This window comes from Colius striatus, chromosome 6 (assembly GCF_028858725.1).
Source record: "Colius striatus isolate bColStr4 chromosome 6, bColStr4.1.hap1, whole genome shotgun sequence".
Lineage (NCBI taxonomy): Eukaryota > Metazoa > Chordata > Aves > Coliiformes > Coliidae > Colius > Colius striatus.
Window position 1 is genome coordinate 24733435 of NC_084764.1, and position 12939 is coordinate 24746373.

Here is a 12939-nt window from a genome sequence, read left to right on the forward strand (position 1 = left end):
ATACAGCTGTGTGTACTGTTTGTGTCGCACATCCTCCTCCCTGCCCCCCAAGTAAATTTTCATGACTTGAAACTGCTGCTTTCTCTTGGCTGCCCAGTCCAGCAAGCCAACTTGAAATTATGCCCAAAAGGTGGGGGAGGGAAAGCTGGCCTTCTGTTGTCAGCTGTCCTGGCTTGTTGGTGTCAGTCACCCATGGATATAAATAACCCTCATCTATTTATTGCCTTTCTTAGTTGCACTGTGTGTTATCGAGAGAATGCTGGGCATCACTCTGGGATTAGGAATTCCCTCTGCTCTGGGATAAAAAAAAACTGAATTTCTAGGATTATCAGACCCGTTCAGCAGAAAAGAAGTTCCTGTTTTCAACACTAGATTCAGGAGGCTTCACCATGTATCTCAGTTCTGCCATAGACTTGCTGTGGATATGAAAAAACAGCCCAAGCTAGCTCTAACAAATATTAGCATGGGTCTCATACTGTCATAGAGCCTAGTCTCTGCTCTGTCTCAGGCCTGCTGCTTGGAAGCAGGGTAGATTTAGGTACTGGTGTCTGGCCAAGGCTGTGTACATCTGTGGGAAAGTCTACATGACACTGAATTTTAGTGTGCAAAGTATCCCATAAATAACTTTACACAATTCCTGTTATTTCATTGTGACTGAGAATAATATCCATAAAATTGAGGTATTCCCTCTCTTCCTCATATGTAACCGTTCTAAGTATAAAAGTGTTAAAGTTTTTGAGATGCAGTTGTGGATGACATAGAGGCAGATATTTTACCACCTCCTGGCAGGCAGAGAATAAAGGAGATTTATTCTGTTGTAGGTGATGATTCACTGCAATGACTCTTATCACTAGGGAGAATCAACCCTTAATGTTGGCTGCTGCCAGGAACTTGGGGTTTTTTGTCTTCCCTATCTTAACAAGAACCTCAACCAGGATGAGGTGGGATGCTCTCCAGTAGCTTTGAAATAGTAAAACTTCACAGAATTTATGTACATTAATATTTATAAAATGACTGAATTGGCCATGAGCTGCGCTCATGATAGGAACCTACATATTTACTTGTAGATACAACAGTGCTCCTCTCTGTGTTGAGTCCTCAAGCTTGCCATACAAGAGGAACTCACACAAAGTGATTTAATACATTTTGTGAGAAAAGACAAACTATACTGTGCATTTCTGTAGGAAAAGGAAGGCTCAAAAGTCTCTTCAAAAGAGGATGATGAGGTTGAAGTTGGCTGCCTCTTTCATTTCACAGAATCAAAGAAAGGTAAGGGTTGGAAGGGACCTTTAGAGATCATCTAGTCCAATCCCCCTGCTAAAGCGGGGATTGTGATTCATGGGCACATGATTCATGTGCCTTTGTTTCCTTAATTTCAGCATATTGCCAAAGGATAAGTTTCTGGACCAGTACCTTAAGACACTTGGTTGACAGTTTGGCTCCTAAATCAGGTTCCAAACTTCTGTGCAGTGACACAAATGGCAGTCCTGCTTTCTAAACATCTTTCCAGATGCTCTGTGCTGTGTGATGTTTGGCTCCATGCTGGGCTTTCAAGGAGAGCCTCTTTTTTTTTTTAAATATAGCAATATTTTTAATAAACAACTCTCAACAAATGTCACTCACATTTAGGAGCAAGATGATATGGTAAATACATAGGACAAGCTTTACCTATTAGATTGGCTGTAGAATGCAAACTGTCCAAAATAAACTTGGTATGTTTTGAAGTGTTTGGGATTTTCTTTAGAAGACCATCTAAGGATTTCTGAGTGAAAGAAGTGAAGATGACATTGACTTTTTCCCATGAAATGCCTAAACAGGAAAATGTTGCAGTATGTGGAATTAAAATCTATCTTTATAATAAGGGTGAGAATTTTTTTTTCCTAATCCCCGTTTCATTTCTTTTAAAGATCAACCTTTCACAGCCCTATCTCACCTACACCAAGGTCCTCAGCATCTTTTGGAGTAGGGAAGTATACTCCCATGCAAGCAAATGTGTAAAAGACACAAAGAAACTGAGCATCCTGATGAGGAGAAAGGTTTAGAGCTACTGGAGGAGCATATGAAGAGATGAGTGAAGAAAGTATTCTGTAGCTTGAGAGGAATACCAAGAGTACTTTTCCACACAGTAGCTTATTAGATTAGGTTTTGTCATACCGATCTGTTAGTGGAGAGAGAGTTGGTATGATAGGGAGAGCCAGATTTCTGGTGATGATGGAGATTTGCAGAGCAGCACAGCAATTTTTTTTCCACAAAATAGTCCCACGTGATTACTAAGAATCTTTGTTCTGTGTTTTTTTCCAGCCTCCACTTGCAGAGAAGGACTAACATTGAACAACAGATGAGGAATCCAGGATGTTGCTTCAAGTATAGGGCGAAGGAAAAAGCAACAGTCACTTCATACCACCACACTCCCATAGCACACAGGAAAGAGTGAAGAGGACAACCCACGGAGGAGTCTACCTCAGCATCTGTGGAAGCTGGTGATACACCTGCAAGCTGAGGTGAATGATTGCCTCTGACAGCTTTGGCTGCCGAGTCTTGGGATCTCTTTCTTCCACCTCTTCCTGATCACTAACTGTGAGATCTTTCTATAAGATAGAGGTCCTCCAGCTGTCTGTATTGTCATAGAATCTTAGAATCGTTTCAGCTGGAAGAGACCTTTAAGATCATTGTGTCCAGCCTTTGTCCCAGCCCTATCAACCACTAGACCATTTCCCCAAGTGCAACATCCAACTCTCTCTTAAACACTTCCAGGGACAGTGACTCAAAGTCTCATTTGTTCAGACATTTCAGTCAGTCCTAGTCCGATAACAGCCAAGATTCTCTCTTGTCATCATGTGGCAAATAGCAGCAGAGAAAAATATTAGAATACACCACTGAAGACATCTGTGTTGGTTGCCATCGTGAATTTTGGCACAGAGCTGTAGAAGTGATTGGTTTGAATAAAGTCATGTCATTTGTTTGTTTTAATTATAATTTGTTATTAATTCACACCCCCAAAATATTTGCTGTCGTTGCATTGCACAGGATTTCAAATCTTGTTATGTTTTGCTGCTGAATGCTTATGTTCTGTGTGGCTGATTTGTGTGTTTTTATTTCTGTTTGTTTAGGCTTTATAAACTTATTTTGTTGGCTGATGTTTTCAGACCCAAGCTTGAATCCTCAGCCCCAGGTGGCTCCTATCAGTTGCAGTAGTGGCTTGGTGAAGCACTCCAGTTAAAATTTGCCTAATGCTATGTAAACTAATTTGCTTGTGTTAGAAACAGCAGCAGCAGATGGAAAACGTATTGGAGAGAAGATCCACCCATCCTTAAAATGAACAGGAAGCAGCTTCAGCTCAGGGTCTTTGTTGGTGCCAGGCTAAAAGAAAACTCCATATTTTGTAACCTACGCCTTGTTAAAAAGCAAGTGGTATGATTGTAGTTCTCAAAGGGTACAAAATCTCCTGTTATTTGTATCAGGGCCCTCAGAGATTGGATTCTAGCAGCCTGTTTGATCTGTTTTCTTATTCCACAGCTCCCCTGTCATTTCTGGCCTGTATAGTCGGTGTTAAGAGGTCGTTCTCACGTGTTAGCAAGTAGATAATGATCAACCCAAGTGGCTGACAGAAGAAACAATGTCAGAGGGGGATCATGTTTTCTCTTGAAATTATTATCCTCAAGTTCACTCTTGGATTGTGTATAGTTTCTGTCATTCAAGACCAGATAATTTGGGAGAAGATGAAATAATTATGTTCATACTCCATAGTTTCACCATGGCTTCCTCCAGGCATGAATTCACATGCATTTTTCTATTTCTGTTCCACTCATGCATATGACAGACACTGAATACTTCATTTGTCCAAGATGTGCTTCTCTGGTGTAGCAGTTCCCTTTCTTACTTCATTGGCTTATCTTTCGTTTCCTAGACAGGCATGATCCTTTTCACTTTCTCTGCGTTTTTCAGCTTTGTTCTTCAAGAATCTCAACAGCATCTGTTTGCCACCATCACATATCATCAGTGACCAAGAGATTTGTATAATCTTGTGAAGTTTCTTTCAGATCACGTCGCTTCTGTCTGTAATCATGGAATTCCACCCTTGTATCTCTGAGATAGATATTTCTACAGGTGCATCAAGTTGTCAGCTTGTGACAATCCATTTGCAGAAGTTCTGCACATCCTCAGCAGGTGTGCGCTTCAAGTCCTTGAGTTTGTCTTCCCATAGCCTACTCTGCTACATGTGATATTGACTATAGTCTCCAGCTCTGTTCATAAAATCATAGAATGGTAGGGTTGGAAGGGACCCCTAGAGATCATCTAGTCCACCTGAAGAAGCAGGACAACTGAGATCGGGTCACACAAGAACATGTCCAGGTTGGTCTTGAAGACCTCCAAGGAAGGAGATTCCACACCCTCCCTGGGCAGCCTGTGCCAGGGCTCCCTCACCTGAACAGTGAAATAGTTTTTTCTTATGTTTAAATGGAACTTTTTTTGTTCCAGCTTCATCCCATTACCCCTTGTCCTGTTGCTAGCTACAACAGAAAAAAAAGGGATGCCCCAATCTCCTGACACCCACCATTTAGATATTTGTAAATACTAATAAAATCCCCCCTCAGTCTCCTCTTATCCAGACTAAACAGCCCTAGTTCCAGAAGTGTCCAGAACTGTTTCCCTGTCAGATTTGTCTTCAGTAAATAATGGATTCTATTCCTTTCTTCCTCCCAGAAGAGATCTGTTATCCTTATCCCACTGGGTTTCATGGGCAGGATCAAGTAGCTATAGAATATACGTCCTTGTGGAATTCTCAACTCTGTTTTTGTTCTCTAGTTTCATCTTTCAGGTTACCACAGCCACCACTGAAAACTATAGAGGAGTTTAGAGAATAGCTTTATATTCCCAGTTATCCCAGGAAAGGTGGTTGTCTTCAGAGGGTCATTGTAGAAATGGCATTCTTACATCTTTGTCTGGCAGATTACCAATTAGTAAATATGAACATAGATTAATTGTTTTGTCAGCTGTCCCAGTCTCCCACCCACTCATTTTGGAATAGTGATTTGTGCTCAGTTATAGCCGGCATGTTTTCTGAACTTCTTTGCATTGCATGTTAGATGCAGCCAACGTCACCTCAGTGACTGTGATGACTTAACAGCCATGTGTCTTGGCTCCAAGATTTTTGAAATATTCAGAGAAATGCACATTACAGTCTAAGACCCTCATTTCAAAGGGATGAAATTTGTCACCTTCTGGAGCAGTTAACTCTTGCATTCTTTGTTCCTAGAAAATTTTTCTTCTGCTTCTAACAAATAAAAAAAACTCCAGGGATATCAAGAATGCTCTTTTACTTCAAGTCAGGCACCTAGACATTGAATTCCTGTTCAGCCTCAGGATATGTTAGGGCAGCCATCTGCATCAAAGGAAATAGCAGTATTCCTTCGCCTTAGCCATCTGCTGATCCCAGCTCTGAACACAAACGCTGTTAGCTTGGGAGCATGTGCAGTAGAGAATCAGGAACAAATCCTGTGATTCCAGCCTCTTGTTTTTTCCATCTCCCTGTACTCATTCTGGAGTCCACATATGTCTTTGTGCACAGCACTGTTTCCCACATGTCTTGGAGAGAAAGCGTTTTGCAGGAAGTTTTTTCTAGTACAAGGAAGGAAAGGAGAATAGCAAACCATTTTGGGTTTATAACAGAGGCAGATGAGGGGAGTACAATTACATATGTGCTCCTCAAGTGGGGATTAATTTGTCTCTGCTTTTATGACGTTTACTTCCCTGTATTTATCAGTTAGTTTCTTTGAAATTGCTTTTGTTTACTATGAGAAAAGTACCAATAGAAAGCCCCAACAATTATCCAGCATCGGCTTCAGTGGTGAGACTGGATAACGTAACCAAGGAGTCCTCCTTTTCCACTCTGTGATGTTTGCATCATGAGCCTGTTCCAATGACAGAGAATCAGGCTTGTTAGTCTTGAAAGGAGTAAGGTACACGTCAGAGTCCTGGCAGCTGAGGTAATGCAGAGTTCATACCAGTGTTTTGTGCTGTGTTTAGATGATGAGCATCCCACAACATAAAAATTGAGAGACATGTTAGAGTCTCTGCTCTCCAGAAGCAGCTGACTTGTACTCAGTACATGAAGTATTAAGTTCACTTTTGCATGGTTCATCTTGGCTTTTAAGACAGTCACGTGAGTGCCATCAGTAGGAGAACGTGTTGTGACACCAGATAGACTATTTAGTCTTAGATGCCAGTGAGATACTGAAATTTCCATTCTGAGGGCTAGATATGCTTCTGGACAATCATGATTTGTTGGAAATGCTCTTCACTGCAGTGCCTGGAGGGTCAACATAAATATCTCTGATTCTGGTTCCACAGTGTGACAGGAGGTTTTGGTGTCAGGACCTTTGTTTGCTAATAGGAATCTCAATGCTGTGCCCCTTTGTCATACCAGAATAGGAGTAGTCCCCATGTGTGTGGAGTTGAATGGTTGGTAGTGCTGTACCATTCCTCCGCTGTACCTGTGAAGGAGGTCATCGACTTACAGATGAGTTTACAGAACAGACTGGATTCTCAGCTTGCATTCTTTCAGGCTTGTACCTTGTACAACAGTTCCAGTCATTTTGGATTATTTGGTGGAAACAAAAGTAGTCTGGCTCCTGAGTTGTTTTTATTAAGGTTTACCTGATGAAACTGCCAAGGACTTTTTTCCTCGTTCAGTCTTACTGCTTATGATAATCCTGGGCTCACTGTTTGATTCTGGATGGGTTATTTGCTGGTGTTTAAATAGCTGGATTCTTTCATTGCAGTAACTGACTGATTGCTTCTCTTCTTGTTATTTGCTTTCTGGACACATTATTCCCATTGATCTGTCAGAGCTTTACTTTTGACCTACTTTTCTTCTTTCTAGACCCTCATATTTTTAGAGGTAAGACGTCCTTGTTTATACCAAGCATCAGGAGGATCTTATTTTGTCTTTACATAATCAGGTCAAACGGTCCTTGAGACTGCTTGTACCAATAGCACAAACCCCAACATTCATAGTTGGTTCAGAAAAGTGGTTAACTGGAGAAGAGGTGGGCAAGGAAGAGTGTAAGGGAGATGATGAAAATGGTGTAATTGTTTAGAGTCTTGCCCACTAGAAGAAGTAGGATCATCAAATGAAACTAACAGATACCAGATTCAAAGAAAACAAAGGAGGGTGGTGGGCAAGTAGAGAATGATGGTGCATTTCTTCCCCAGTATGTAATTGACCTCTGGAACTCCTTGTCGCAAGATGTTGTGGATTCGAAAAAGTTAATGTGGTTTGAAAAGACAAGTAGATAAAACTGAAAAACAAGCAGGAAGTGTTTCTAAGACTTTTCAAGTGACTCTTCTGGGGAAGTATCGCAGTGGGCTTTTTCCAGTTTTTAGCTTGTCTGTCAAGCATGTGCTGTTGACCATCAGAGATGAGAGGAGGGCTAGATGGTCTTGTAGTCTGACTGTGAAGGTTTTTTTTGACAGTTGCCTTCCACAACAGTGGCATTCACTCTGTGCTGTAGGGTTCTCTTAAGAAAAGTCTCCATTGCTGATGTCTGCTGAGTTGTAACGTGCAGCTTGCCTACAGCTTCACCTAAGTGGGCACTATGTATTGCAAAAACTTTCAGAGTGGTGAAGCTCTCACAGAAGCATAAAAGACACAAAGATCCATGTCTAGACAGTTGTGATTTTGGAGGAAAGTAGGTTGCTATATGGAAGCCATCCGTAGTGTGATGTTTGTAAATGATTAAAAGCTTAAATATGGAAAACATTTACCACTAACTGAAGCATTTAAGTTACATTATTCATATACAGTTCATTTCTTGTCATCTTTTTCTTCCAAAGTGTTGGAGTGCAGAGCACCTTCAAGATGAATGTGCACAACTACCACACATCTTAAAGAACTACAGTAGCTGGCAACTGCTTTCTTCCCACTTTAGAACCCTACTGTCCTTTTCCAAATAATGAGATTAAGTTTCCCTGCTGCCTTAGAGATGAGTAGTAAGGAAACACAAGCTGATCTTCTCCAAAGTTGTTGGATTCTGTGGTTTTTGAAACAGCTTCTTCCGTGCAGTTTTAACACAGAAGACTAAGTCAACTGAACTAAAGGTGACAAATAAGATACCAAGTCTGCCCTAAGGAGTACACTCTGTCAGTTACCTTACCAAAAAAGGATTTTACTGCCCCTCACTGAAAAAGTTTTCACTGCTGTTTCCAATTTAAAGAAAAGAATCACTGATCACTGTGGAGACCCTGGTGTGAAGCTTTTGCCAGTGGTATTCAGTGAATCATAGTGGTTCCCTAGGGAAGGGTATACTTAACAGAGCCTCTTCTCTCCAAGTTCACGCCTACAGCACACACAATAAGCTTGAGAAATCTTTTCTTCTTTGGAAAGGAGTGGCTTCTTTATCTGACACATCACACAAAAAAACTGAATTGGCCTTAAAAATAGGAAATTTTATGCAATTGCTAAGAATTTGGGGGCTGTTAAAAATGTATCTTTTTATTACCAGAATTTTTGTTGTTTGTTTGGGGTGGGTGGAAGAGGTGCTGAAATAAATTTCATCATTGTACTTGGCATTTTGTCTACTGGTGTTTTGGGATATGCACCAGAAGACAAACTCAGAACATTAATTGAATTTGGTGTCCCTGCAAGAGTATTTTAGAAAATCTCATTTGACTATACTTAAAACAATGGTAAAGTGCAGTTTCCTCCCCCCAGAGCAAGAGGACACAAGTTACTGTACTCAGTGTAGTTATGTTCAAAACTAATAAAATCTCCTCAAAAAATGTTTTGGGATTATTGATCTAATCCTTGTGTCTTGAGTACTACCATGTCAAAGGTCAAGAAGGGATCTTGAAAAGTTCCTCTGCTGCCAAGTCCAAATGCTTGACTGTCATCACTCCCTCATTGGGGAAGAAAAATTACAAGAGATTTTTCCCCACTGTTCTAAATAATTACTATATAGGGTTCACCTCATGTTTTTCAAGTTGTTTGGCCTTATTTATATGACCTTCTCAAAAGATCATGGTGTATTTAATGCATCTGGGATGTCTGTGCCGTTCTTCAAGGTGTGCAGAGGGACAGCTGTGAATCTACTGGGAGGGCAAGTGAAGTTGTAGGCATCCCATCAGTGCCCCTAGTAACAGTACTTACGCTTCCAGTTGCATGGTGCTTCTCCCATTCAAATCAGGGTCATCTTCCCTCCTGAAAGTGTGTTTTCTCCACCATTTCTAATTCCAGAAATTCAATGTGGAGTACATTTTGTCCATGATATCACCTAGGAGGTTTTTTCTTACCCACAGATGTACATATCCATGTCTCCATAGGTCTGCTGATTTTTTTTCATGAAAAAATATCTAAGAATAAAGATTGGTGGCTCTTCCTGCCAAACTGCAGCTCTCCAAGTTTCTTAAATCTTTTGAATGATGGCTTGTCTGAGGTCAGGTGAAGTCAGCACATTGTCACTGTTGCCATACCATACTTCCCTGAGATTTTACAGCTAGCTCCTTTATTTTATGTCTTTATTGTTTGTTCTATTCGTTGGCTTCCAGTTCTTCAGAGTGCACTTAGCATGGTAGTATCCAAATGAAGTCTTCAGATCTTATGGTTACAGGTTTGTGTAGCAAGTGCCTTTTGAGGGGGCAGATGTCAAATTGTGTCACACAAGGCAGCTTATTGCAAGCTGGATATCTTCCAGAGGCTCTTCCTGTGAGTCAGACTGCCTGCTACTGCTCTCCCCAAGGGGAGTTTCTTCCAAATCCTTGAAAACAGTGGAGATCTCCCAAGCATCTACTGTACTTGCAAGAGGGTTTCAGCACTTCAAAAGATTGTAATTTTTTGTTTCAAGACAGGACCAGAAGATGGTTACCGAGACATTCCCCAGCCATTACACTACATACATTGCACAAATCCTGTAAGATTTGCCCCTGGCTGCAGGGCAAATCTTTGTTTTGTCTGCTTCCTGAAGAGGATAATAACTTTGGGAGAAAAAAAGAAATCCTTCCTGAAGAATGTCAGTAAATCTCTGGTTTGATAGGACCCAGCTGGCTCCTTTCATCACATAATGTACATACACTGGCCATGATATATTATTATAATGCCTCATGCTGATTTCTTTATGTGATGAATGAATATCTGTAAACAGCTAGTGAGAAATGTCTTGAGTGTTGGCAGACCAGGATAGGAAGTCACCTTTGGTTTCTGCAACGTGCATAACCTTTACATGTAGTTATTTCTTGCATTGATCTCTATGGACAGCAATGAGGTATCATCTTGCCTGGCCAAGTGAGTGGAATGAGAGACAATATCACCTTGCACAAAGACCACTGTCCCCCTGAAAGGGGGAGAAATAAATCTTTATCTTCAGAAGATGATGCTTGAAAGATTGGTATTCCTTGGTATAATTTAACAGTGCCAGCATATGCCACAGGGGACAGAGTTTCTGCCTCAAAGCTGTTCATTGAGTTTGCAGGATGTGGGAAACCAATAATGTGGGTTGTTTTGTTTTGTTTTGTTTTGCTACAAACCACAGCTGTAAAGAAACTTCTATTCTTTACTAGACATAAAGGTTCTTATCCCTAAGTGTATTTTCCGTGAAATTGTAGCCCAGTACTAGAACAGGTCCAGCTGCTTGATTGAATGCCTACAGACCATTTCTGCCATCTTCCCTATGCACCCTAGCCTCAGATAAGGATGTTCTAAAAGCAGATGAGTAACTGAGATCTGTAATCTTTGTAATTAGTCTTTCCTGAAAACACACAGTGACATCCAAAGTACTGTACTGTACCCTTTCTGAAATTATGGACATAAGTGACATCTCAAATGCATTACTGTCATGCAGAGAAGTAAGAGAATGGCAGCCATTAATCAGCAGTTTTCATTTGCTGTATTTCTTGTTGATGTAGCTGAAATAATTTCTAAGACAGTCTAATTCCCAGTGAGTAAAACTGTCACGTCTCTTCTATGTTGACTTGTTGCATGATAAAAGATCTTGCATTTGTATGAGGCATCTGAATCTTCTCTTCAAGAGAGGATGATAAAATATGCCTTTCATCTGTCACTTCTGGACTTGCATCAAAAGTAGACCAAGGGCTTAAATGACTTCCCTGTATACAAAAGAAAATATTGGTAAAGCAGAGACCTAAAAGTCCACGTGTTCTTTTACTAAACATTACAGTATGCATATTAGTTATTAATTATATACAGCTTGTGACTAATATAGTCTGGTGCTTTTGAATGGGAAAAAGGTAATAGATGGGTTTTTAAACAATAATTAGAAGGCATGTTTTCCTCCTTATGCTGGATCTAAATTGCTGCTGTCAATCTAAACCACAAACAGGGTAGGTTAAAGGCAGCCCATAGGACCATCTATTATTTCGCACTACCACAAATCAGTATAGTTTTGCAAGTGTGTAGATATCACACTGTTGGCTCCATATGGATTGGCATCTGTATTTTCTTGATTGATTTTATTGCCTTTCAGTCAGCTATTAAGAGGAGACAAGCCAGTACTATGGAGTTCATGTTTTGCATGCCACTAGAAGCACTTGTAGTGGGTGAGAAACCTTTTCTGCACAAAGGAGCGGGTGCTTGAGCTGCATCCCGCGAACCTTGTGGTACTGAACCTGGCCTGTGTAGGACCTCTGATGACATTTAAGACATCTGCCTTGTGAGATGTTGCAGTGGATCCTTTTCTGTCAGGGAATGGCTGTAGTAATTTAATTTATAAAGTAGTCTGAGCCTGGGGGCCTCCTGTATTTCTGTTCTGATTAGGGCACTAGTCAAGAAGAGCTTCAGAGATGGATAAAAAGATGAGGATTGTGAACTGAGAGAATGGAAATTTGGTAGCTACAACATTGATCTTTGTTAGAGAGACAGAAAGTACGCTGGGATTGTTTTCATCAGCTTTTGTTTGTTCCACTGAATAACAAAAGGGAACTGTTGGGAGCTGTATTCAGTGTTGGCAGTGAAGATCCCACTTTTTCTTTCCTATTGTCTTCCTCAATTTGCTAGCTAGTAACAGAGCATATAGAGAACTGCCCTCTGCCTTCTCACACAAGTGTCCTCAAATGTTTTGGTAAGCCTGCACCCAGGCGTGTGTTCAACCTGTTATTAAAACCACACATACAGTATAGTTTGTGGCTCAATTATAGCTAGAACACCCCTGGAAAAGCTATTTTAATTGTAAGAAAATGAATTTGGATCGTGTCTCACAAATGAACATATCAAGTGTTGCAAGAGAAATGGAAGGCTGGGCTGAGAAGCAGTAGCTGAAATGTGTCTGACTTCACAGATTACTGTACCTGTGAGATTACCTGTGCCCTTGCTGGTTGCACACCCCGAGACCTTTCTCCCCTGATTTTCTATTGCCATTTTGCCTCATTTCCAAGGACACAAATGGCTTAGTCCTTCTACCACCTCTCCCTGTCACTGAGAAGCAGCAGTGAACAAGGGTTAGTAAGACAGACCCACCTCAAAGGGCTTGCCAGGGTTAATGCATGGGTGGTTCTTTCATGCTTGAAGTGCCACTGTAGGACTGTGAGCTGTGCAAGTGTTCTAGTTCAGCTCTTTGCAGCTCCCCCTCCTTGTTTTTTGTTTTTCCCTTTACTGGTGAGGAAGCCTTTCAGTTGGATGGGCAGCAGAGCCAGCCCAGGGCTCAGGAGGAACAAAGACCAAAGACTCGGCTGCAGCTCCTGAACAAAAACCTCCCCAGGGGCTGCAGCTAAAAGATTAGAAGGAATCCCCAAGCCATTTGGCATCTAGATTTCCCTCCACCCCCTACTGCAGCCACTACATTTCTGGCCTGTCAGCATAGTAGCATGGTTGTAGTGCATTTGGTTCCTTCCTTGGACAGGTGGAGGTTGAGGGGGCAGGAAGCATGGGCATGGAGAGCTGTATAGGGCACAGTAGTACAGCAGTGGTGCAGGACTGATCAGAGCTGCACC

The 12939-nt window shown here is 41.2% G+C and overlaps 1 protein-coding gene across 7 annotated transcripts in view; it reads left to right on the top strand.

Annotated features, from left to right (window-relative positions):
* TTLL5 (tubulin tyrosine ligase like 5) overlaps positions 1-3542 on the top strand; it is a 140974-nt gene extending 137432 nt beyond the window's left edge. For all 7 annotated transcript variants that reach the window (XM_061998318.1, XM_061998321.1, XM_061998320.1 and 4 more), the window contains one exon: positions 2302-3542. In XM_061998318.1, coding sequence (XP_061854302.1) covers positions 2302-2342 — 41 coding nt within the window. In that variant the 3' untranslated portion in view covers positions 2343-3542. The remainder of the gene's footprint in view (positions 1-2301) is intronic.
* The last annotated feature ends 9397 nt before the right edge of the window (positions 3543-12939 follow it).